This window comes from Microcebus murinus, chromosome 15 (genome assembly GCF_040939455.1).
Source record: "Microcebus murinus isolate Inina chromosome 15, M.murinus_Inina_mat1.0, whole genome shotgun sequence".
Lineage (NCBI taxonomy): Eukaryota > Metazoa > Chordata > Mammalia > Primates > Cheirogaleidae > Microcebus > Microcebus murinus.
In genome coordinates, this window is record NC_134118.1 from 62,902,053 (window position 1) to 62,927,333 (window position 25,281).

At 38.9% G+C, this 25,281-nt stretch overlaps 2 protein-coding genes and 1 non-coding gene across 5 annotated transcripts; 1 reads left to right on the forward strand and 2 right to left on the reverse strand.

Annotated features, from left to right (window-relative positions):
- Positions 1 to 29: 29 nt before the first annotated feature.
- On the reverse strand, positions 30 to 2,627 carry ANKRD37 (ankyrin repeat domain 37). Of its 2 annotated transcripts, XM_012784936.3 has the most exons (5): positions 2,490 to 2,627; positions 2,128 to 2,280; positions 1,210 to 1,301; positions 482 to 685; positions 30 to 251 (listed from the first exon to the last, which is right to left on the reverse strand). In XM_012784936.3, coding segments are annotated over exons 1-5 (477 nt in total). In that variant the 5' UTR covers positions 2,517 to 2,627; the 3' UTR covers positions 30 to 250. The 2 variants fall into 2 exon arrangements, with proteins under 2 accessions (XP_012640390.2, XP_012640389.2); XM_012784935.3 differs by lacking the exon at positions 30 to 251 and having other exon boundaries at positions 478 to 685.
- Positions 2,475 to 24,842, forward strand: LRP2BP (LRP2 binding protein). 2 transcript variants are annotated; one of them, XM_012784927.3, is made up of 10 exons: positions 2,475 to 2,587; positions 7,175 to 7,263; positions 8,488 to 8,608; positions 9,452 to 9,564; positions 10,412 to 10,525; positions 15,851 to 15,993; positions 16,072 to 16,177; positions 17,378 to 17,601; positions 19,723 to 19,897; positions 22,431 to 24,842. In XM_012784927.3, exons 2-10 carry the CDS (start codon positions 7,216 to 7,218, stop codon positions 22,494 to 22,496), a joined length of 1,110 nt encoding a protein of 369 aa, XP_012640381.1. In that variant the 5' UTR covers positions 2,475 to 2,587; positions 7,175 to 7,215; the 3' UTR covers positions 22,497 to 24,842. The 2 variants fall into 2 exon arrangements, with proteins under 2 accessions (XP_012640381.1, XP_012640384.1); XM_012784930.3 differs by lacking the exons at positions 2,475 to 2,587; positions 7,175 to 7,263 and adding an exon at positions 7,571 to 8,087.
- LOC142876774 (U6 spliceosomal RNA) lies at positions 8,799 to 8,906 on the reverse strand. Its single transcript, XR_012923592.1, has one exon. It is a non-coding gene; the product is annotated as a U6 spliceosomal RNA (small nuclear RNA).
- Positions 24,843 to 25,281: the final 439 nt, after the last annotated feature.

Genomic DNA, 25,281 nt, shown 5'->3' on the forward strand with positions numbered 1-25,281 from the left:
TTCAAAAGTTATAAATACTGCACAGAGAATTTACTCTTTAGACATTCCTTTAATAACTCAGAAGACAAAGCATGCACAACCAAAATATTATAGGCATGTAAATACATGTATTCTTAAATGTTATCTTCACTTGGAAGAAAGTTTTCCTCCTCCTTAGGAGTTTAGACACATAGGGTAAACCAAAAGAAGTAGCTTGTAGATCTGCAGGAAATGAAGGCATTCTTCAAACCTCTTCATAACCAATATGGCATCTGTTTTTAAAAAATATTATATTAACATTAAACACTTAAAAGGTTTTCTCCCCAAACTTCCACCATGCAGGCCAATTTCTGGTCCCTAGAATCTAGTAACTATAACCAGTGTATTCAAGTGTTAATACTAGAAATACGAGAGTGTCCGTATTTAAATGAAACAATAAATTCTATGCTAAATAGGAGGTCCTTGAGGGAGAGGTAGAAAGCAGCAGCTACACATTACTCACCAACACTTCCTTTTCCCGCTTGTATTCTCTGCACTTCCAAAACTTCGTTTGTGTCTAAGCACTGGAACACAATGATCTCTATCGGATTGTTCACTTAATTTTATTGTCTGCATATATTTAATTGTTGTAAGAAACTTGGCACATTCTGGAAATCCACATGACCAAGCAAGATCTTCAGCTGTTTGCCCGTCCTTATTACATAAACTGAAATTATGACAAAAATTGAGTTTAAAAAATTGATAATTTACTCTTTGTTATCTTTTTAGCTAAGAAATTTGGGGCTCATAGAAATGTTGGTTGCAGAAAAGAGGTAAAGGACACATAGGGAAATTTCAGTTGTGCTCACTGTCATATCCTCAGTAGTAACAGAGTCCAGCAGAGTGGTCATTCCATTTTTAAATGAATATAAGAGTATTTGTTGTTCAAGACAGTGAATGAGTACCCAGAGGTAGTCAACGAGAACTTCCACAGAATGGGTTCTGTGGAAAACTGAAGTAGAATACTGCCATAATGAACAGGATGGCACCTCTGATTGCTCATGATCCATTTTTCACTTACTCAAACTGAATATTGTTAGATTATCACTAACAGCCTACATTAGCATTTAAATGAGGGGACTAAATTATCAATTAGGTAAGCATTATGTTTTAAAGCACATGTAATTAAGCTTCAAGAGTCTGAGTAATCCAAGAAAACATAAAATTTGAAAGTGCTGATTTTATACTCACTCAATTTGGGCATCACTGGCTACAAGCAGGCTAAGGCATTCCAGGCTTCCAACTTTTGCTGCCTTGTGTAGTGGAGCTTCTCCCAAAACATCCTTAAGGATAAGACAGTGCATTTTAATGTCTGTCCCCAAAATATTTTTGTGGAAGTCTGTGGGTAAAGTCTGGGAATAGCTATTTGAGCTATTTATAGTCAGAATTGCATTCTACTGGACTTAATTTTTTCATTCAATCTATTTATTTTGATAAGTTCATGTGCTTTTAATACAAATTTTTCATTAATAAAAACATGCAGCTGCATCCACATTAAACTTTAAGTGAATAAAAACAAAGTAGAATTCTACAGAAGTCAAAGGTTTACAATTTAAGATTCAACATACTTTAATATTCAATGGAAGATGCGAACTACCATTAAGAAAGTTCTTTAGGAACCCATAATGACTGTGGGCATGCCTCACAAGTTATTTCAATTGCTATATTGAGACTTTTGGTAACGTAGCAATCATTTCTTTTGAAATAAACTGGAGACCTATGCTGTCCAGTGTGATAGCCAATAGCCACGCCCAGCTAAAGTGCATTTGAAATGTGGCTTATTTGAATTGGGATATGCTGCCACACCAGACTGTGAACACACAGTAAAAATAAAATAAAATACCTCATCAGTAATTGCCTAAAGTTGATTACATATTGAAAAGGTAATATTTTGGATAAATTAGATTAAATTACTAAGATTTCATGTTTTACTTTATGTGGCTACTAAAAAAAATTAAAATTACATATCTCTCTAGCATTCTATTTCTATTGGATATCGCTGCCATAGACATGTTTAAAGCTCAACATTTTTGGCGTGTAACAAATGTTTTGTGTGTATTTAGGGTGGAGGGGAGGGTTGTACACAGCAACAATCCGTTACCTAGTTACCTGCTGATTGAGGTCAGCGCCCGTTTGCAGCTGCCAGAGAAGAAAGTACACAAGGCCGCCACCTGCCGCTAAGTGGACAGGCGACTGCTCGCAGGAATCCGGGGGTGCGTTGACCGAGGTCCCCGTCTCCAGCAAATGCTTCAGACTATCCACCTGCGGGAAGAGAACAGATCCAGCACCTCTCTCGCATTGCCCAGCAAGGGCCTTCTCCGGGTTGAAACCCTTTCCCGACTCCAAACCCAACTCTGAGGAGGCTTGACAAGGCAGCGCCAAGTGGTTAGTCCACGATCACCCTCCCAGGGCTCCCGAAAAGAGATACTTGGAAGCTTTAGCCCCAAGGACCAAAAGAACAGGAGTCTCACCTCCGGGTTGCAATCAAGCAGCAGCATTTCCCGCCCAAAGCAGACGACAAGCGTCTCTGTAAATGTAGAGTGGTGGGACACTCGCTGCAGACCGGCAGGTAAGAGCGCGCAGTATGGGAGAATTTAAAGACTGCCGGGGTAGCGGGCGGCCCCTCGCCCCAGCTGCCCAGCCCTGGCCACGCCCCTGCAGCCTCGCTCCTTGCTGCGGGGAGTTTCCCCAGCCCCGCGGCCGCCGCACGTACACAAACACTGCCACGTGCTGCCGGGAACCCGCCGCGCGGGCGGGGGCGGGGAGGGAGAAAGGTCGGCGCGCAGGTGCGCCAGCCGATTGGTCAGCCGCAGCGGCGCCAGGCACGCCCATCTCGGGCCGGGGCCCTCGGCCCCCTGGGGAGCCCTAGCGCGCGTGCGCCGCGCAGTTCTTGGGTGCGGCGGGCGGGAGTCGGGGCAGCCGGGGTTCGGCGGCCGCCATGAGGCGCGCCCAGTTTCACACGTCTCACACTAGCGCGCCCAGCCCTTTAATCCCTCTGGAAAAGCGGGAGTGGCGGGCGAAGGTTTGGCTTCTGCGTGCACGCACGTAACCAGAAAACGGGCAGCTATCAATGCTCTCTCCCTCGCCGCCGTGCGCGGTGCGGCCGCTCCCCCGCAGGAGCGAGGCCTCTCTCCGCCTCACGTTCAAAATCGCCCCGCTGGCCTGTCTCCGAGGCCCGCAGCCTATTGAGCAAGGAAATGAGGGCGCTGGAGGGGCGGCGAGTGTGAGCCTGAGGGCAGAGGTTTTACCGCGGGAGCTGCCCTGTCCCCAGAGAAACGAACGCTCCGGCCAGGCCCCGCGGGGTGACGGCGCCGAGCCCATCCGGGCCCCCTGTGCGGGACGCCGCGCCGTGCCGGGCCCGCGCGCAGGAGCGTCAGACGTGTGTGCGTCCCGGCTGACTAGCGCAAGGGGCCTGCGGGAGCTGGAGCCGGAGGAGGAGCCCGTGGGCGCCCTCGCCGTGTCGCGCGGGAGTTCCGGGAGCGGACCGGCCCCGCACGTGGGACCGCCGGGCTCTTCCCGCCGGCAGGGCGACCAGGGCTGGGGAGTTGGCTCTCCTGGAGCTCCTTATGCTGCTCTGCTTGAGTCATTCGTTTCTGTGCAACTGTGGGGACAGTTGGCGCGACTGAAATTGTAGCCCCTGACGTCTTATCTAGTGCCTTGACTCTCTTCCTAAGCGCTCTTCGGATTAAACCAGCTCGAAACTAAAGCTCCAACCATAGATTTGTTTTCCCTAAAATCTTCAGTAATTCCTTTCTATCTAGTGATATCTTTGAGAGGAGGACGGAAAAAGAAGTATTTTTATTATTATACTTTCAGAAGACAGGCTCGTCTTCTAAAGATAAGTAGTCTTTTAGTTCTGATTTTAGTTACAGTGTAGTATGTTTTGTAACAGCCATAAAATAATCGTGCAATCAAGTTTATGTTGTTATTCTTAGGGAGTGACCCAAGAGATAGTTTTAAACATTTTTATTCATATGGATATTTGAACATAAATGTGTGTAAACATATATATAGAATCCTGCTTATATTCTGTATTTTTTAATATTTAAACTATTTACAATAGCTTTTTATGATAAAGAATGGCAGTGCAGAAATACTGCAAGGACCCAAGTCTGTGAGGATTGCCTCCTGCAGCCGAAAGGAGACAGCAGGCTCTCATCATCCTACCCACCAGAGAAGACTAAATGTGAAAGAGATTTTGAAATTATTTTAATGGGGGAAAAAAGGGAATATCTTTAATTAACAAGGACAGCTGGTCAATTTAAATTTCTGTTGTTAGAGATCTTTGTCACTTCCCTATGATTCTATTCTCTTTTCTGAGCTGTTGCTACACCTTGGGGATGATGAGCAATTAGTACATAATTAAACAGTTTTACTTTATGTATTTTACTAGCTGACCTCTGGAGGTAAATCATGCCAGACTGGATTTTACACTATAATAGCATCAGCTCTTCTGGACAAATAAGCTTCTATAAATCCAGAAAATAGACACACAATCACTAAATAATATTCACATCCATTTACCTTTGGTTGTTGAGTGAAATACCCTCAGAAAAGGACATGACAGCCATAACGGGACAACACGAGTTTCCACATATTGGGAGCAGGACAGAAGCTCACACAAATGACCTTAAGATTTTGAACATAACAGTGTTTGTTAGCCTATTTTATATGCCCACAGAATACATGGTAAATTGGAGAAAAATGAAGTAAAAAGCTAGTAGGCTGTCTCATGCAATGCTCATCTCAGCTTAAGTGGTTATAAAAGACATCCTGTCTTTTCTCTTACTTTTTTCCTCTCACTTTAGGGCCTGATGTTGTAAATTTGCCACACCCAAAAGGGAAGGGCATGAGAAAAAGCACTTTTGTTTTAAATAAACAAACAGGCTTAGCTGGAAAGGGAGGAGGGGAAAGAATAGAAGTGCATTAATAATGATTCTTTTCTAATTTTCCATAATATATGTATATACTATGCTTCCAGTTGATGTATGAACACTACTTTTTAAACCAGCATTAGACAATAGTAATGAAAGGAACAATAACAATAAACACAGGGCTTTGACATTTTGCTCACGATTCTTCCTCATCTCTGTTTTCATGGGCACTAGTAACATTGTTTAGTATGACAGCAACTTCAGTATTGAACCTCAATTTTAAAAGAACTTTAAGTAATACAGTTATACACAATTTCAGTATTGGATTAGGCCATTAATGCCAAAAGAGCCAATTAGAAGCGTCAACAAATATAATTAAATTAATAACAAAAATAACAGAATCTCTAATTTTTTTTCACTTCCATTGTGACTATAATCCCTGTGAAGGCATAAGGAAAGACTCATTTTCATCTGGCCCTCACGCAGCAGCTCTAAACTGCAGTTGTATTTGGCATGACTCTGCTAATTGCCAGAGAAGTAGAGCTAACTTCTATCTCCAGTCTCTATAGAATCTTTCTACTCTTAAATCATTCTTGCTTTCCTGTCATCAAGCATTTTAAATAAAGTTATTCATCATTAGGCTAATTTTAGTACTCTTATCAATAAACTATTTGTTTAAAAAAGTCACATACTATATATATCACATATACTGTTCACCATACCAGTACTGTCTAGAAAGTACCCAGCTATTGTTAATATAACAAGAATGGTTACACTTTCCAGACAGCCCTTGTATACTCTAATATTTGATTGGAAGGAAAGTTATCCTTTATTATGCCAGCTTTAGAAAGATAAGAACAAATACCTCTTTTTCCACATGTCCATATTGTATTAGGTTAAGCTCCCTAGAAGCAGAGCCCCAGATAGGATTTTTGTTCAAGTGATATACCGGGGTGTGGTCTCAGGAGAAGGGCTGTGAAAGAAGCAGAATAGAGTGTGGGCGGGGGCGGGGAGGCTGAGCAAGAATGTCAGCTCAAGTGAAAACTAGCTTCCTCCTAATCTCACAGAGCACAAATTACAGGACTGAGTTGATCTCACCCTGAGGCAAAGGGATGTTAAGGACCACGCAGGGTCTGAGATTCTACCCTCCTTACAACTAACAAGACAGCCTGTTTCGTAGATGCTGGCAGAGGACACGAGACTCCTGGATCAGAGAAAAATGACTTTATTACTCGTGGCAAAAGCAGTAGCCAGAGGGTCAGCATGATGTCTGAGCCAGTTCCCCATGTCCCCTAATTCCCACAAAGGTGAAACAAAGGGCCCTCCTGCACACTCAGGAGACTGCATTGTAAGAGAAGAGCATGAGCTTGGGGGATTCACTGCTTTTCCGAGAAGCAAACCTGCTGTTTGTCAGTAGAGAGATACTACCTTATCCTTGAAGGTTGCCTGATGGCAAACACAACCCTGGGAATGGTCCATGCAAAGAGCTTTCAGGGCTTTGCCTCCCTGACACACCCAGCAAGGATGTGCAGGGATGCTCAAGACGCATGGCGGATGGCCTCTCCTAATAGGGGGATGGTCTTCTGAGTAGTTTCCAAGAAAGAGGGAGTAAAGTGTCCTGGAGTGAGGGATTTCATGTTTGGCTGGGGACAAAGCTTCAGAGATAGAACAGCTGTAATTTGCTTTTGATTAATATCCACAGCAACTGAGGATAGGGGCAGCATTAGCATCCACTGCACCTACCCTTTCCTTTAAAATCATAGATTTCTTTCTTTCTGATTGTATATTATCAATTAATGTCTGTAATTTCTACTATAGAATGTTATCAATTTACAACAGATTATGCAAACAGTTGTCAAGTTTCAAATGATGATTTTATATCACATCCCAAGATCGGCAGAAATAAACACATAAGTCTTGCTTTCTCTTAGTTCCCTTTTTTTCAAATTAAAAAGGTACTAAATTTTGAGTTGTCCTCTTACAGGAGTCATGTTAAAATACCATATTAGTTTTGCTCTTTGGAAAGACAGAATAGACTAATAAAGAAGTGCGTAAGCATTGGGGCATATCAGCTGTCCCACTTGCCCTGTGACCTTAAGCAATTTATTGAGCTTCCTAATCGTGCCTCAGTTTCCTCATTTAACAGTTTCCTCGTGTTAAATGGGCTTCATAACAGAACTTACTTCATAAACTTTTGTAGGGGGTAATGCCTGTAAAAGCACTTAAGGAACAATACCTGGCATTTAGGAAGAGGTCAATCAACCTTCATTTTTATTTTACAGACTATCTTCGACACTTCTTTTAAGCCACAACAACAAAAACTATGTGCAGTGTGACAACCACAAAGCGCCGCACTGTGAGTTTCAGTGAGGTAAGGTATTGTTTTCTGATTTGTTTCATTTCTGATGCCCTTTGTGAACATGCCAAGTTTTTTCTTAGCCTCTTTGGATATAGTAGCACACTGGGTCAATGTCTTCAGTGACAATGAAATGTCTCTGCTGTCTGCATGGATCTATTTGGAGTGTCTTTCTTCTTTATATCTTTTCTAATAGTCCTTCACCCTAAAGCTCACTGGAAATTTTTATATTCACTAAGGCAACAATAGATTTTAGGAATCATATAATCAAAGAATTGTATATATCTAAGAAGGGACATTTAATAATTATTTAGTTCAAACTACTTACAGTCCAAACTACAGATGAGGAAATTGACCCTTAAAAAGATTAAATGACCATTCCAAAATCACAAAGACAGTTCAGTGATTTTTTTCCCCTAATATACTTAATTTATCTCCCTTTTCTGCATTTCATTCTCATTTAATAAAGCAATCTATTGTCTAAAAGAGTATCATATAATTATGTAAATACAGCTGTCCAATCATACTATGGGTCTCTTGAGTTCTTCCCTTGACTACTAATCAGGAACCTTTACTGCAAGCTTGTTTCTGATTGGTGAAAGGAAGCTATAGCAGAGTAGAATGCCAAGGAGTAAACAAAAAAAGCATAGCAACAACTGAGTCTCACTACCTTCGGCCTAGGCCAACCTGGACTCCTTCATCCCAAATGAGGTAGCCTCTACATTTTATATGAAGTCTCTGATTTACCATTCAACTGCGATCCATGTTACAACATGGCAGTCCATTACAGATGGGAAGATAAAACTCAACACCACAGCTAAAATAAAGTATATTCCCAGGTAAAATAGACAAATGCTTTCATTTGAGTCTGATGAACTTCTCTTACCAGGCCACAAGGAGGCACCAGTGCACAAGAACTGTATCTACAAGTTGTTTCACCAGTTTCCACTAAATGGCAGTAGTTGTGGCGGTGACATGACCCATTGCAATGTATGAACTCATGCCAGACAGGACAAAGAGGTCTCACGGTTAATCCCGTGCGGTGGGAACAGACAGGAAGGGTTGCTATGGAGGGTCCTGGTTTCCTAGGAAAGAATGTTCACAGCCTGGAGCTGGTGGTTTGGTGCCCTATCCCTAGGCAATGAGAGGAGGATGCTTTGCATAAGTGCCAAGGAGTCTCTTTTGCACTTTACTGGAGAAAAAAATTACTACAATCTTATTTTTTATTCTTGTTTACAGGATACAGATTGTGGAAGCAGGATGAAGTTGACCAGTGAAAAGTTGCCCAAGAACCCCTTCTCTGTATCCCAGCATGCTGCTAAGGACCAAAAAGTCTTCCAATGGAGAAAGGAAAAGACTGGTACAAATTCTGACATTTAATCTTCCCTTGGAAAATATTTTCACTAAAATTCATTATGTGTGCTAGAGCAAACGAAACAAAAAATGTTTGTCTTACTGATTTCAAAGAAGTGGTTAATTTTATAGTCCTTTCTAACTTTCTTGCAAGAATCTGTGAAGTTGCCACTTACTCTGATAGGAAATCATCAGTGAAGTCTTACAATTACATCCTGGTGTGTGTGTGTGATCCTTGCACAGGGGCCATGCTAATCTTGTCTATTTCGTTCCAATTTTAGTATATGTACTGCCGAAGCAAGCACGACATCCTGATCTTGATTTTATTCTCATGACTTAAGGGTGTGCTTCTAGAAAAGAGAAGCCAGATGTCACTTCTATTAAAGAAAACAATGCCATGCTTTACTTGAAATTGTCATTTGAAGTTACCTTTTTTTTCCTACAGACTTTTAAAAAATTATGTTTGGGATGGTTAGCTCATTTGGTTAGGGTAGTACTAATTAAGTCTCAGATTAAGAATTCAACTCACCCACAAGGCAGCTTTGCCCAAAGACAAACCAATGCATGGACATAGACTGTACTGCTAAGGCTCCCACCTATCTGTGAACAGGCTTAGTGTGAGAGCCAATCACAAATATTTCCTTATTATACAAGACACAATGTTAGGTACTGTGATGATGCTTTTTCTCAGGCAATACTTTTTCCTTAAGCTAAGGAGGCTAGTTTCAGGTATGAAAATTAGGAAGGAAACTAACATTAGTAATGTTAGATGAATTTTACATAATTTATTACTTCAAGCGTGAAAACTCATATTGTATGTTAATGGAATTCTTTACCTTTTTAAAATCAGATCACTACAAGCATGCTGATTTGGTAGAGAAGGCACTGCAGCTCTTGAAGGAAAGAATAAGAAGAGGGGACACTCTGGCATATTTCCTACGAGGTCAACTATATTTTGAAGAGGTACCATTTTTTATTTGTTTTCATTTCCCATAATTTTGTTGTTAGATCCTCATATCAAAATTTCATGTAGAGTTCCTTACTTTGTTATACTAGGGAAATTCTGTCATATTACATAGATTATGTAATCTGTGGCTGTGTAAAGCGTGGCTGTGGACATGCTGCTACCAGCTTATAGAGATATCTGACCTTTCTCCGCAAAAGTCATTCTAATGACTGTCATTTATGGGAGTCATTTTGGTGTAAAGTCTATTTTCACACTGTAAAGATTGAATTTTAATATTTTGCTTAAAACATTTAATATAATTTGTAAACCATCTGCATATTAATAACAATTGAAGACTGATTCTTATCTATTACTCAGGTAGCTTTATGCATTCCTATGTAGAGTGAGGAAGAAATTGCCCTCCTTATCCACTTTATGCTGGGCTAGCCTGGGAGACAGTCACAGCAGGAACTCTGCAACCTGTCATCCCAACTCCAAGAATGTAGTTTCAATTCTTCAAGGGAAAACTTGAAAAAGGATGGACTATTCCCAATCCCTCACCATCCATTGACTATTTGGGCAGCTGTTCACCTGTCTTCCCACTTACTCCCTAACCTTGTGATGGCGCCTTCATTTATTCCAGCAATAAGCATCTTTCGAGGGCTTATCATGCACTTGGCACTCTGAGGCTAGCATAGCAAAATGGCTAAGAGCAGGGTCTCTCAACTTTGGGCATGGGTTCAAACATAGCTAGGTTGTTTGCTGTATATTCTTGGATACAAATACTTAACCTGTTGGTGCCTCAGTTTGGGATTACTTTAAGATCATAATAAAAATAATTACATATTTTCTGGGGGCCTGTAGGGATGGTATGAAGAAGCATTACAACAGTTTGAAGATATCAAGGAAAAAGATCATCAAGCCCTTTACCAGCTGGGAGTGATGTATTATGATGGGCTGGGGACCACCGCAGATGCCGTAAGTTTCTATCTTGCTCCCAGCATTTAAGATTTCACCATCAATGGATTATTTGATGCAATTAATTTATATTTTGATAATATATCTCTATCCTTATATTTTAATAATATATAACTTTTTAGCATTTTAAATCACATTGGTATAATTTTTACATTTATGTAAAAAAAATGAATCTGATTTCTTTTTGCCCCTCTCCCCCTTCTCTGTCCCCAGCTCCAACCTCAGGTTAGCTCTAACCCCTCCAAAGCCCTCCACATTCATGTAACTGGGCTCAGCTATAAAAAACAATGAGCCTTTTTTTACTTGAATCTTTGATAAGTTTACTTAGAATGACTCTCCGAAAATGCTAAAGAGACACTTAATCTTTCGAATAATTTCCTTTTTTATGTTAATATGGACTAGGGTTATTCTACTGGAATTGCTTCTATATTGAATTGATTACTACATTTTTGTTCAAGTGGTGAGCAGATATGTTGAAATAAACATCAGTAGCAACTTCTTGTTCATTGGATACCCTTTAGGGCATAGTTTGTCTCTTCTAGTGCATATAGTTCTACCATTGAGACTTCACTTTACTGAGGGGCTGGGAAGGGGGAAGGTTCAGATTCCTTTTTCTGAGCATGATTCTCATAATTAGCCATAGAATCTTTGACATGTTAAAACATTTTCTAAAAACGTTATAGAAATTTTCTTCAAATCTAGTGACCTTAGATAAAAATGGAATTTTTATGCAGTATATAAATAGTAAAGACATCTAAGTTCTAAATTTTGAAATACCAGGTCAGAAATAGATACTGTGGGAAATTCAGGAAATCTTGAATGAGAAATAACATTGTCAGTTTGCTATGAATATTTTTCATTTGCACAATTTGAGTCTCTAGAGGTCATTAGAGTTTTTGAATCCTCTGATTTACCACAGAAAATATTCCTTGCTACCATTAGCTGTCTGTTGCTGTCTTTCTGTTTAAAATGCTTTTCTTGGCCGCGCATGGTGGCTCACGCCTGTAATCCTAACACTCTGGGAGGCTGAGGCAGGAGGATTGCTTGAGCTCAGGAGTTCGAGACCAGCCTGAGCAAGAGCGAGACCTCGTCTCTACTATAAACAGAAATAAATTAACCAAACAATTACAAACAGAAAAAATTAGCCAGGCACAGTGGTGCGTGTCTGTAGACCCAGTACCCAGGAGGCTGAGGCAAGAGGATTGCTTGGGCCCAGGAGTTTGAGGTTGCTGTGAGCTAGGCTGATGCCATGGCACTCTAGCCCAGGCAACAGAGTGAGACTCTGTCTCAAAAATAAATAAATAAATAAAATAAGAAATAAAATGCTTTCCTTTATTTTTAAATTGTTCCAAAGCTACATGAACATGGATAAAAATTAGAAAATAAGCAAAACTAGAATACTTCCAAATTCGACTGTTAAATATGAACACTTATTTTAAAATATATTCTTCTGTGTATTGTTCCATGAACAAAAATTTATATATACAGTTGATCCTTGAACAATGTGAAGTTAGCAGTGCCAAGCCCATGCAGTTGAAAATCGATGTGTTAATAGAAAAACCAAAGTCTGCAAGATATTTTAAAGAGGTTTATTTTGAGCCAAATATGAGTAACCACAGCCTGGGGAAAACACAAATCCAAGAAACCTTGAGTAAGTGGTCCTAAGGCTGTCAAATTACAGTTTGGGTTTATACATTTCAGGAAGGCAGGAATTACAGGCAAAAACATAAATCAGTACATGGAAGGTATACATTGGTTTGGCCTAAAAAGGTGGGATATCTTGAAGTGGAGGTTTTCAGGTCATAGGTAGATATAGAGATTGTTTAACTTGGAGTCAGTAGAAAGGAATGCTAAAGTTAAGATACTGGAGTCTTTTGCCTGTCATGTGATACCATGCAAAAAAAAAACAACCTATTGAACAAGATTTTATGGATTGTAAGGCATTACTTATCCCTTGCTTTACATGGCGTTAGGTCTTGCTTATAATTTGATATCTTCTTGACACAAAGAGTGTGTTTTATCAGTCTTATTTTACCATTAATGCTGGTCAGTTTTTATGACTAAACTCCAAAAGAGAAGTATAACGAGGCATATCCAACCTCCCCTCCCATCATGGCCAAGAAATCAATTTTTCAGGTTTCTCTGGGGTCCCTTTGGCCAACAGCAGGTCCATTCATTTGTTTGGGAGGATTAGGATTTTATTTTTAGTTTACACATGTATTACTTTTGACTTTCCCAAAACTTAACTACTAAATAGCCTACTGTTGACCAAAAGCCTTATCAGTAACAGTCAATTAACACATATTTTATATGTTATATGTATTATATACATACTCTTACATGAAAGTAAGCAAGAGAAAAGAAAATGTTAAGAAAATTATAAGGAAGAGAAAACATATTTACTATTCATTAAGTTGAAGTGGATCATTATAAGGGTCTTCATCTTCTCATTGAGCAGGTGGAGGAGGAAGTGGAGGAGTTGGGCAGAGCCAGAAGAAAATCTGTCTATAAGTGTATAACACATGCAGACCCATATTGTTCAAGAGTCAACTCTCTATATAAATTTATATACATACTTGTATATATGTATATATATATGTACTTTTTCAATATAGGACCATGCTATATATACTGTTTTGTAATTTTTTTCACTTAACAATGCATTTGTCAATAATCTACATCATCATTTTAATACTTGCATAGTAATCTATTCTACATAAATCATATATATATATATATATATATATATATATATATATATATATATATATGTATTTTGAGACAGAGTCTCACTCTTTTGCCTTGAGTACAGTGCTGTGGCATCAGCCTAACTCACAGTAGTGAGTTTGACCGCCTCAGGACCACTTACTCAAGGTTTCTTGGATTTGTGTTTTCCCCAGGCTGTCGTCACTCATATTTGGCTCAAACTCCTGGGCTTGCTTAAGTGATCCTTCTGCCTCAGCCTCCCGAGTAGCTGGGACTACAGGCACGAGCCACAACACCTGGCTAATTGTTCTGTTTTCAGTAGAGACGGCATCTCACTCTTGCTCAGGCTAGTCTCAACTTCTGATCTCAGGGATCCTCCCACCTCAGCCTCCCAGAGTGCTAGGATTACAGGCATGAGCCACCACACTCGGCCCACAAATTATATTTCTAGCTTTTATTTCTTTTGGCATGTTTGAAGGTAAAAGAGAATAAACAAATAAGATTTGAACATAAGTATTATAATTTTCTTATGATTTATTTATTTATTTGCCTCCTCTTACAAAAATATTCCATACACTGAATAAAAATTGGGAATTTAGGCCAGGTGTGGTGAACTTTAGTTTTTGGGTGGTTTTACACTGGTGGGTGTGTATTATGCTGTTGCATGAACAATGCAGTGCTGAGTATTTCCTGCAGGGCAGATCTGGTCATGAGAAATTCCCTCAGTGTTTGCTTCTCTGGAAAAGTATTCCTCATTCATATATGAAACTTAGTTTTGCAGAATACAAAACTCTAGGCTGGCCATTGTTCTGTTTAAGAAGTCTGAATATGGGGCTCCAGTTGCTTCTGGCTTGTAAGGTCTCTGCTGAGAAGACTGCAGTTAGCCTGATAAGTTTTCCTTTGTAAGTTACTTAATGTTTTTGCCTCATGGCTTGCAGGAGTTCCTCCTTCATGTTGACTTTGTCCAGTTTGATGACTATGTGTCTTGGTGATTCCTTCCTTGCAATGAATCTCCTAGGTGTTTGTTTGGCTTCTTATATTTGGATATCTAGATCTCTAGCAAGACCAGGGACGTTTTCCTCAATTATTCCCACAGATAGGTTGTCCAGACCTTGCATTTTTTCCTCTTCACTCTCAGGGATGCTTATGTTTCTTATCTTTGGCCATTTTACATAATCCCTTATTTCTCATAGGCTTTGTTTCTTGATTCTTTGTTTTTTATTTTTGACTGACTGGGTTCATTTGAAAGACTTGTCTTCAAGCTCTGAAATTCTTCTGCCTGGGTTAGTCTATTCTTAAGGCTTTCCACTGTGTTTTTTGTACTTGCTTAAATGAATTTTTAATTTCCAGAAGTTCTATTTGTTTTTTTCTTAAATATGTGTCTCTCTTTAGTGAAATTTTTATTCATTTCCTCAGTTGTTTTTCTGGTTTCTTTGAGTTGGTTTTCCATTTTCTCTTGGATTTCATTGAGCTTCCTACAATCCGTATTTAGAATTATTTATCTGTCATTTATTTTTATTTTGATTGGGATCCATTGCTGGTGTGCCCCTTTGGGGATGTCCTTTCACTCTGTTTTTCATACTTACAGTTCTTGTGCTGATACCTCCTTATCTGGAGCAACTGTCACTTCTTGTTTCTGTATTTTCTTTGGTTTAGATGGGGCTTCTCCCACCCCACACTTATAAGGGTTATGTCTGTAGTATATGTTGGGTAAGAACCTTTGGCTTTGCTTGGGGGGTGCTTTGATGGTGACCTAGGTTCTGGATATAGATATCCTTAGTGTTGTGGTTTTCTCAGTTGCTAGTTTTTTGTAGGCTGTAGCAGTGGTGAGCTATTTGTATGGGCACATTCCCTGTCTCTCTTTGATGAGGGAGGATGGAGGTCTTTGAAATCCTTTCTCTTTCCCTAGCCTTTCGATCTCCATAACAGTGTGTGAATTGTGTTGGCATACCTAGTTTAATCTCTGAGACAATAGGTGGTGCTTGTGGGTAAGAATCAGCCACACCCTGTAAGATTTGCGTCAGTAAATCCTGTAAAGGGCATGTAAACTGACCTCCCTGTCACTAGGTGGCACTTGCTTGAAGGAACAAGCTATAATGCTGTTTCTGGGACCTGTGACAATTAGTGGTCCAGCTATTTTTAATAGAATAGGGTCTTGCTCCTGCTCAGGCTGGTCTTGAACTCCTGACCTCGAGTGAGCCTCCCACCTTGGCCTCCTAGAGTGCTAGGATTACAGGTGAATTCTTGCACTTTGATAAGTTCTAAGAACTGTGGTGATTCAGGATAAGGGTTATAAGGTGGTGGGGGGTTGGGAGGAGAGAAAAAAGGAAACCTGTATTGAGGCTATCAAATGAAGGAAATTCCTTATGTCCCCGAGCTCCTAGGAATGCCTGATTAAATGTACTTTTGCAAATTCTTTCCTTTCTTACCTTCTACCCCTGCAGAATCCAGGGTAATCATACCCCTTAGGCATAGATTCATGATCTTCTACATCTGACATGATGTAAATGCATACCCATCATGTCAGAGGGTAAACACTTTCCAACATTATTGGGAGAAAGAAATTTAGTTTGGGTAAAACTAAAAACCAGGTTTTTTTGTTTTTTTCCTTTGTGGAAGGAAAAAGGAGTGAGCTATATGAAGAAAATTATTGATTCTCCATGTCCCAAAGCAAGACACTTACAATTTGCAGCTGCTTACAATCTTGGAAGAGCTTATTATGAAGGAAAAGGTGTTACGCGATCAGATGAGGAAGCTGAAAGGTAATCTTATCTGAGAGCAAGATTTTGTTTGAATGAAATGCTGAAACAAAGAATAACTTGCCTTGCTTTCTCTTTTAGACTGTGGCTTTTTGCTGCAGACAATGGAAATCCAAAAGCCAGTGTGAAGGCTCAAAGTATTTTAGGATTGTATTATTCAACAAAAGAGCCTAAAGAGCTAGAAAAGGTAACATTTCTCTCTTCTCTTTTGTAGAGATAGGGGTGCTGCCATGTGGCCCAGACTAGACTTGAACTCCTGGGCTCAAGTGATCCTCCTGCCTCAGCCTCTCAAGTAGCTTGGGCTATAGGCATGCACTGTTGTACTCAGTTCTTGGTGTTTCAATGCTAGCATTGTTTTTAGATTAATATGTTTCACTATTTCTTTTTCGAGAGGATGGAGAGGAATAATTGTATAGATTTGAATATCTCCTATACTTCCTTAAAATGCAAAGAAAGTTTACATTTTAGGATCCTCAAAGCTCATTTCACACCTATTACTTATCTATAAATGCTAACTTCCCTACCTCTACCAAAGGAGACCAAAGATGTAAAGAGTATTTTGCATACTATAAAAAGCTACATATACAGAGTATTACACTATAAAATCTAAAAGGTGGACAGCCTGGGTATAAATCCTTTTAAGTATGAATAAATTAATATTACCTTGGATTTGAGGAATATATGATACTAATAAGTAAAATATACTAAGAATTGGAAATTAAATCCATTTAAGATTTTCACAGAAATATAATCTCTTTCATCATCAATAACTGAAACATCTTCCAAAAATCCTACAAGGAGAAAGAAATGTACAGCTGAGTCCTACTTGTCAGAGAGGAGTTAATGGTAAACTTGTAAGAGGAGCATAGCTAAAACCATTCTCAGATACATAATGAAATAGCCACTTGGAAAGAATTTTTTTAACTAATACAAATTCATTGTAACTGTGAATTAAGCAAATGTGCTTGAGACCACCTAAAGCTTTTAACCTTGGTTGTCTTTGATCTCGGGCAGCTGCCCGCCTCAGATGCACTTGGAGCTTTACCTGTCCCTTAGCCTCAGGGACCCTGCTGTGCCTTTCACACACTTCCTATTTTACACCTTTTTGATCCTTATTCTGGTGTATCAAGAATCTTGCAGCCTAGGACACCTGATCCTCCTCTGCCATGACCTCACCTGCACTGTGGGTAGACAGCAGTGGAACTCACCTTCACACTCTGTAAGCATGTGAGTTTGGTGCTAGTGTGAAAGACTTTCAAGAGGCTAGCAACTGTTACTTCTAGATGAATAATAGTGCTACCTTGTAAGATGTTTTTCTGTCTAGTATTCCCTTGTAATTTCACCTCCTGAGTAATAAATAGAATGATGAAATTGTGCTTTTTCTTAGGCATTTTATTGGCATTCAGAAGCGTGTGGTAATGGAAATCTGGAGTCCCAGGGTGCACTTGGTCTCATGTACTTTTACGGACAAGGCATCCGCCAGGATACTGAAGCTGCCCTGCATTGCTTAAGAGAAGCAGCGGAACGTGGAAATGTCTATGCTCAAGGGAATCTTGTGGAGTATTATTATAAGATGAAATTTTTTACAAAGTGTGTTGCGTTTTCCAAAAGGTGAATGTCTGCTTTGTGCTACTGTAACAGATTACTGCAGAGTGGGTAATTTATAATGAACAGGAATTTATTTCTTATAGCTCTGGGGGCTGGGAAGTCCAAGATCAAGGTGGCAGCAGGTCTGGTTGTCTAGGGAGGGCTGCATCCTCTGGATGAGAGGAACACTGTGTCCTCACACGGCAGTGGAAGGCAGAAGGCAAGTTAGCTGAAAGCTGCACAAAGCCTCTTTTATAAGGGCCTTGATCCCATTCACAGCGGAGGAGCCCTCATGACCTAATCACTTTCTTAAAAGTCCCACCACTTGATGCTATCACATTGGCAACACATGAATTTTGGAGCAGACACATTGTTCAAATCATAGCAGTAAGGTTTGAATATGTAAGCTGGATAAAAGTATTTATAAGAACTCCTACTAGATGTTCTATGCCAGTTCTTTCAATAGACCTCACTGCAATGTTGGAAATGATGGCTACTGAGCACTTGAGATGCATCTAGTGCAACTTAGGACTAAACTTTTAAATCTTATTTAATTTTCATTAATTTAAATAGCCCCATTGCTAGTGGTTACTACATTGTATAGCACAATTCTATTCCATCAGTCTTTAGGATTTCAGTGCTACTGGCTTAAGCAAGTTTAACTTTTTAAAGCATAAATTGCTTTATTTGTAAGAAGAAAAAATACTTTTACAGCAGGATTATAAAAATGGCATATATACTTTACATAGCTTGGCACATCAGAAATGTCTATAATATTTTAATTTCTTCCTACACTCCTCAGTCATGTACTTCTGTAAGAGCACAACTGAAATAATGGCTTCATATAGATTTTAAAATGAGAATAATGGTTAAAAGACATTAATATCTAATAAAATATATATAAAAACTTCTTCTGCCTGAGTCCATAAGGCTCCATGTACTTGCCTACATTTATTTGGCCATAGTGTACAAAAGCAATATATAGGAAAAACAGGCCTGGATGTCCTGAGTGGCCATCAAACTATGTATGTGCTGATATATTTCCCAGTCACACCTCTGAAAGAAAGCATGAAGGTCTCCCTGTCTCCAATCCCTGGTGTGGGGCAGCGATCCACAAGAGAGGATAAAGGGAAGGGGAGCTGCTTCTACCTGCTCCTCCTCAACATCCTGGCTTCCAGGTAGCAGGCCACTTACAGGAGCGACTGCCAATGTCCCAAAGCAAATGCCCATCCTGATCAAAATAAGGCTTTAAATAGTTCTTTAAAATTTTTGGAACTTTCCACATTTCTGTTCCACAAAACACTGTTGTTAAGATGGGATTGACTAGATCTCATTTTCACACAATTCTCTATATTTGTGTCTGCTTTATAAAGGATTACTTCTTTTCATTGCCCATTTTTAACACACTGACTGCCACACTAGAAAAAATTTTTTTCTCCTGGGGCCACAGTGTTTTATTATAAAAATAAAAATCTCAAAACCAAAATCATCCTAATGAAAAATTTGTTATTTTTGTTTTCTGTGCGTGAGTTATATGCAACTCACGCAGAGCTAGAAGCAATTTTTACACTGCATGACACTTGAGATGTATGTGACTCATGACATACTTATTGAATTTGTTTCAGAGAATTGAGTTTTCATATGCTTCATTAGGCCCCAGGCTCAAAACTAGCGTGAATTAAATACAACTCACATGGCAGTTAATGTGTTAGAGTATAGATGTCCTGGTTTCTTAAAGTATTTTCTGGTCCTATGTGACTGATGTCCAAATTTAAGGTTGATGGTTCAATTCATGATCCAAAGAAACAGAAAATGCTTTCTTTCCACATTCAGTTTAAATCCACAAAGTGGTAATTAAGCTTACAATATGAATATTATAAGAAAAAAGAAACATACCTTTGTTTTCTAGTAAGCTGGCTGGGTGTAGCCATAGGGAAGCTGTGAAGTAACCATTTGAGTTAGTTCCTATGTCCCTGGTATTAGTTGACTGTTATATATTGCTTCCCTGCATAGCAAACAACTTAGTTCTCAAAGGAATAGAGAGATTTAACTTTGGGCACAGGACAATTTCTAGACACAACATTTTGTAAACATGTAAACTACAACTGATGTCCTTTTTAATTTTGCAATTTAACATCCTATCAGGATTGCTGATTATGATGAGGTTCATGACATCCCCATGATAGCCCAAGTCACGGACTGTCTGCCGGAGTTCATCAACAGAGGCATGGCCATGGCGTCTTTCTACCATGCAAGATGTCTTCAGCTTGGCTTGGGCATCACAAAGGATGAAGCAACAGCTAAACAGTATTATTCTAAAGTAAGCTCTAGAACAAAATACAAACTGACCTGAAAAAAACTGCTGGGCTTTTAGCTGAGACTTGAACAACTTCATGGATTAGTGTTTTTACTACTCAATGACAATGCAGATAACGTCTGTCTGCAGAGAGGTTGTCCGACAAGCAGATTGTTTACAGATGATTCTGTCAAATAATTAGTATAATGAAACTCAGATGATAAATAAGCCCTATTTTGATCCAAATTATTCTTTCATTCTGCTACTACCGTGTTTCCCCCCAAATAAGACAGGGTCTTATATTTTTCCTCAAGACGACACCCTAGGGCTTATTTCAGGGGCTGTGCAGATACTCTGCGTAGCCACGCCCATCACTAGGTCTTATTTTCGGGGTAGGGCTTATATTGTGCAAATGCTTAGAAATCCTGCCACGGTTTATTTTATGGGTAGGTCTTATTTTCGGGGAAACACGGAACTGCAGCCTAAGGCCCAGCACCAAGATCTTAAAGCCAAAAATTTCATGTCTTTCACCCAGAAAATGTGAGAACCTGTATGTTCATTCTGGTATCGTAATGAAATGTAGTTTTTGAAAAGTTTTTTTACATGACATCAATCACACTTAGGAGGAGTATTTGTAAGTTTGAGATAATCAGTTAAAATAAGGCTTTTCATATTTTAATCCATGTGATCCATTTATTTAGATCCCAAATGGATTTCACATCTAAAATGAAGCAACTTAAATAAAACTAGGGGTTGAGATGGAGATATTTAGTGGTTAGGGGATGGGGGGATCACTACAAATAGTATTTTTTAAAAAAGAAAAACCAAAAAGTTGTTCATGCCTTAGGTCCATGACATCCATGAGTCCAAATTATAATGACATCATTATAAACTTTGTACAGCAATTCGTGTACTGTAGAAATTGTTCAGATTGAGCTGGGGAACAAGTCAAGGAACAATTTTCTGAGTCCCTTGGCTGCATCTGATATTACAGCAGTAGTTCCCAAATTTGTCTGCGTATTAAAATCACGGGGGGATCTTTTAAAAATTCCAAAGCTCAGGTCTTATTTTGGAACAATTCATCATGATCTCCAGGAGTGGGACACAAGTACAATTGTTGACACTCCCCACAAGATTCTAATGTCAGGTAAGTTTGAAACCTTCTTTTGCTTGAAATTTAAATTTCCAGAGCATCAAATCTATATCAACACATAAATATATGAACACAGTACACAACCAAATACAACTGACTTTTGAGGGTATTTATCACTATACCATTCTATTAGTATGAATAATACTTGTCTTTGTTAACTTTTTTAAAAAAAATCTAAATGCTTTCTGTATTATACCAATTTCCAAATCAAGTCATTTTCAGATTCTGTGCTATCCTTAGTATCTTTAGAAAACTCTGGGTCAAACCTATTCACAAATATGGTACATATTCATCCTGAATAAAACAGCAAAACAAGCATTGCAATCTAAGAACTATTTTCCATCTGAGGTGAGACAACAGCCCCATTACTCTGCACTAGTAAGACCACATTTAGAATATGCACTCAGTTTTGGCCATTGTAAGAGAAAGAATGTCTCACTCAGAGCAAAAGGACATGAAGGGATCCTGACAGTGGTCTTCCCTGGACTGACAGTGTGTCCTGTAGGAAAGGAACCCTGGGGGAGGGAGCAGAATCAGGGCCAATGACAGTGTGTGATGGAATGAGGTCAGGCAGCAAGATGGTAAAAGGGGACCTTAGAGGAGGTGGACCCAGGCATGGCCTTGGCTCTACCATAGTCAGGCTAGGTGACTCTGCCAACTATTTTGCCTCTTAGGGTTTCTATGAAACTGGCATTAAATGTTCTCTTGGTGTCCTTCAATGGTTCTTAAGTACAGAGTTGGAAATTTGAGCTTAATGTAAGGAATAGTCTTCTAATACAACTGTTCAGGAAACAAAAACAAAAATGGTCTCTGTAAGGTGGTGACTTCCTGCCACTAGAAGCAATCAAGCATATATCTGGTGACCAACTGTCATGGATACTGAAGGGACAATTTGTGCACAGAGTAGGGTTTGGAAGAGATAACCTGATCTCTGTCACAAATTCTTGACATTCTAGAAATGATGTACCTTATCACTGTTTACTTTAAGCATAATAAAGCTATATATTTTAAAATAAGATTATTACAGATGCTATTCTTCACATAATGAGATCAGAACAAGTTTGAGGCCAAATGTTAATGCTTTGCATTTTACTATTTTAACAATTTATAAGATACAATGCTATCATCAATGCTTAAACTCCCTTTATTTTTTACATTAATACAATTTTATCTCTTTCAAATGACAATTACATGGCTATTCTGAGTATGATCTATGTTGCACATGTTAAATTTGAAACTCCCTCATTGTGATTAGGAAGGAAATCAGAATAGGAAGTATCTTAATCAACATTTCCTGGAAATTCATTGTACTTTACTATTATTAAAAACAAATTAAAAAAATAAAAATGAGAAGACCCAAACAATTAGAATATATCTAAATAACTGACTTTCTTTGATTTTAAGGCTTGTCGTCTGAATCCTGCAGTGGCAGATGAACTTTACTCCTTACTTATTCGTCAAAGAATTTAGACCGCAGTGCATTTCAACAAAGATCATCAATCCTAACACCATACAATGTGTGTATTGTTACAGCAGCTATGTTTGGTTATTTTCTGCATCCCAAGTCACATTATCCTGGGTATTTTAAAGGTGACATGTTTGTTACCTTCATTCTTGAATTTGTATGCTGTAATTTATGCAACTTGAAGCTTAGACATAGGATCAAATTGCTTGAAGAGTCCTCAAAGGTCTACCCCTTAGCCTACAGACTGGCCAAGACTATATGAAATATTGAAACTATTCCATAAAGCCAAGTATTTTTTAGTTTAATAAGTTCAGAAGCAGAAATACTACAAACTTATTTAAAACCATCATCTGAAAGTTTAATTCTTTAACTTTCTTTGGTCCTTATTAGTTTTATGAATTTTCAATAGCAAAATTTTAAACTTGTTTGAAAAATTCACAAAACTATTAATAAATAAGGGCCAAAGAAATTTAAAGAATTAAACTGCAAGTGATTATTGTGTATAACATTTCTACATCTGAAGTTATTAAAGCTAAAACTGCACTAAGTCTTTTGGGATATCCTGTATTCTTAAAAAAGATTCTTTTAAATAGTTGGTTAATTTATTACACACAAACTTCAAAAAAAGCGAGTATAAGACATTGCTTTAGAATCTTGCCTATCCAAATTTTCCCTCAAAGATACTGAGTAAAACAATTGCTGTATTCCTGACATTGAAGCAAGATATTTCTTTGTGCTTCATTTTCTGCATTTTTAAAACTTTAGATATATTTCAATGCAAGATAAATTGTGAAAAAACTCACTAAATCATCTAACAATACAAGAACTATTAATATAACTAAATATTGTTTAAAAACTAAATTAGCAAAAAGCTTTCCTTTTATCAATTACATATATGAAGGGAAAAAGTGACAGTAAAAATAGTAAGATCCATATGCTTAAGATTGTACAAGGATATACATTTGTGAAACAGATACTCATATTGAAGATATGTTTTAAAGACACCTTAACTATCCTTTTTTGTAAGCATACTAAACTACTGTATAATGGTGTTAGTGTTCCCAAAAATAATATAGCACACTGAGGAGACAATGTATGAGAGCATAGTAGGGCAAAGAGTCACCAACCTAATTTTAAAAAAAAAAAAAAAAAAAAAAAGAGAGCCCTTCACAGCCATAACCCTGGCTACTCTTTTGGCTTAGGGACAATAGGAGCAGGAACTAGTATCTCTTCTCTGGCAATGCAGCAAAGAGGGTTTAATACTCTGAGGGCAGCTGTCGATCCGAGGTAGTGCTCCAGAACCAGAAGGGGTTAGATCTAGTATTCCTCCAGCAAGGAGGACTGTGTGCTGCCCTCAAAGAAGAACGTTGTGTCTATGCAGACCATGCGGAAGTTGTTAGAAAATCTATAGCTAAGGTCAGGGAAGGGCTTGCCCGCCGCAAACGGGAATATAAACGGCAAGCAGGTTGGTTTGAGTCTTGGTTTAACAGTTCCCCCTGGTTAACTACTTTACTCTCCACTTTGCTAGGGCCCTGCTTATACTCATCTTGCTCCTAACCTTTGGGCCTTGTATACTCAGCCGACTAGTGACGTTAGTCTGAGAGCAGGTCGGCGCAGTTCAATTAATGGTTCTACAACGACACTATCAACCTCTTGCCGGAGATAAAGGCCTGTAGTTTCAAGATTAAAACTTTCCAAAAGAAAAAGGGGGGAATGAAAGGCCCAAACTAGCCTAAAGGCCCAAACTAGCCTAACCAGCTTTTCGCTTCTGTAACTATGCTTGCTCTTAGGTAATTAAGACCCCTACCCCTCCCTTTTTCTTTATCTTTTCCGTAAGTGTCCGTTGCAAGTTCTCGGAATTGGGTAGTGGTCGTGCAACTGGTTGTGCAAGATGGAGCTACTGGAATTTCCACACCCTAAACTCCCCGGCCACCTGCGTGTGGTCTCGCCCCATAAAAACCCTAAGCTTGAGAGCTTCGGGGCGGCAGCCTCCCCATCTTGGTGATGCTGTTTATCCCCTGCGCGCGCTGGAAATAAATCCTCTTGCTCTCTTGCAAAAAAAAAAAAAAAAAAAAAAAAAAAAATTACAACCATCCTTTCTGACAGTGGATTTAAACAAGATCTCTTCTTAGTAGTGGGAAAATGCAATTAACATGTAGGTGACAGTCACCAAAGAATTGTTAATATGGAAGAAAATTATTTGCTGTTGTTTATGTTCTGGCTTGTCTACATCACTTGAACTTCATTTTGTCTTTATGTAAAGGGAAGAAATTGCAACAGATTCAGGTTTGAGATGTCCTCAAATCATCATGTACTTCTGCATTAACTCTCTTAAAAAATGTTAAACCATCCCTGAAAACCAGTCCTTTGCTTCTCAAATTGCTACTGAAGACTCTATATTCTCCCCTAGTAACACTGTTCAGTGTCTCAAGCTCATTACAAGATTTCACAATACCTAGCTTAAATTTTTATACAATGTAAGCCTGCTTGCTTTGCTCTAGTTCTCTTAATACAATCCATATAACATTCCTTCAACCATCTGAAGACCCAAATTCCCAACCAGCATTCTCTTCTCCACATCTAATCCAGTTCCTAAAGCCTTTAAGAATCTTAAAATAGGAATAAAGGAGTGACCCAAAGTAAAGACCACTTTTTAAACTGCCATTAAAACAGTCTCAGAAATCATGAACTTAGAAATTTGACAACATGCCTCGTGTGGTAACATGCTATGCCTAAATGTCTTCAGTGAATTCAATGCAAAATTTAAAATTTCAGTTTCCTGTAGTTACC

Excerpts from the sequence above, each read along its gene's own strand:
- ANKRD37 (XM_012784935.3), bottom strand. The coding sequence starts at position 2,516 with ATGCTGCTGCTTGATTGCAACCCGGAG. Across the intron at positions 1,302-2,127 it reads GCGCTGACCTCAATCAGCAG|GATGTTTTGGGAGAAGCTCC; the intron begins GTAACTAGGTAA and ends CTTATCCTTAAG. Across the intron at positions 686-1,209 it reads GCCAGTGATGCCCAAATTGA|TTTATGTAATAAGGACGGGC; the intron begins GTGAGTATAAAA and ends TCATAATTTCAG.
- LRP2BP (XM_012784927.3), top strand. The coding sequence starts at position 7,216 with ATGTGCAGTGTGACAACCACAAAGCGCCGCACTGTGAGTTTCAGTGAG. Across the intron at positions 8,609-9,451 it reads ATGGAGAAAGGAAAAGACTG|ATCACTACAAGCATGCTGAT; the intron begins GTACAAATTCTG and ends TTTTAAAATCAG. Across the intron at positions 17,602-19,722 it reads TGTGTTGCGTTTTCCAAAAG|GATTGCTGATTATGATGAGG; the intron begins GTGAATGTCTGC and ends ACATCCTATCAG.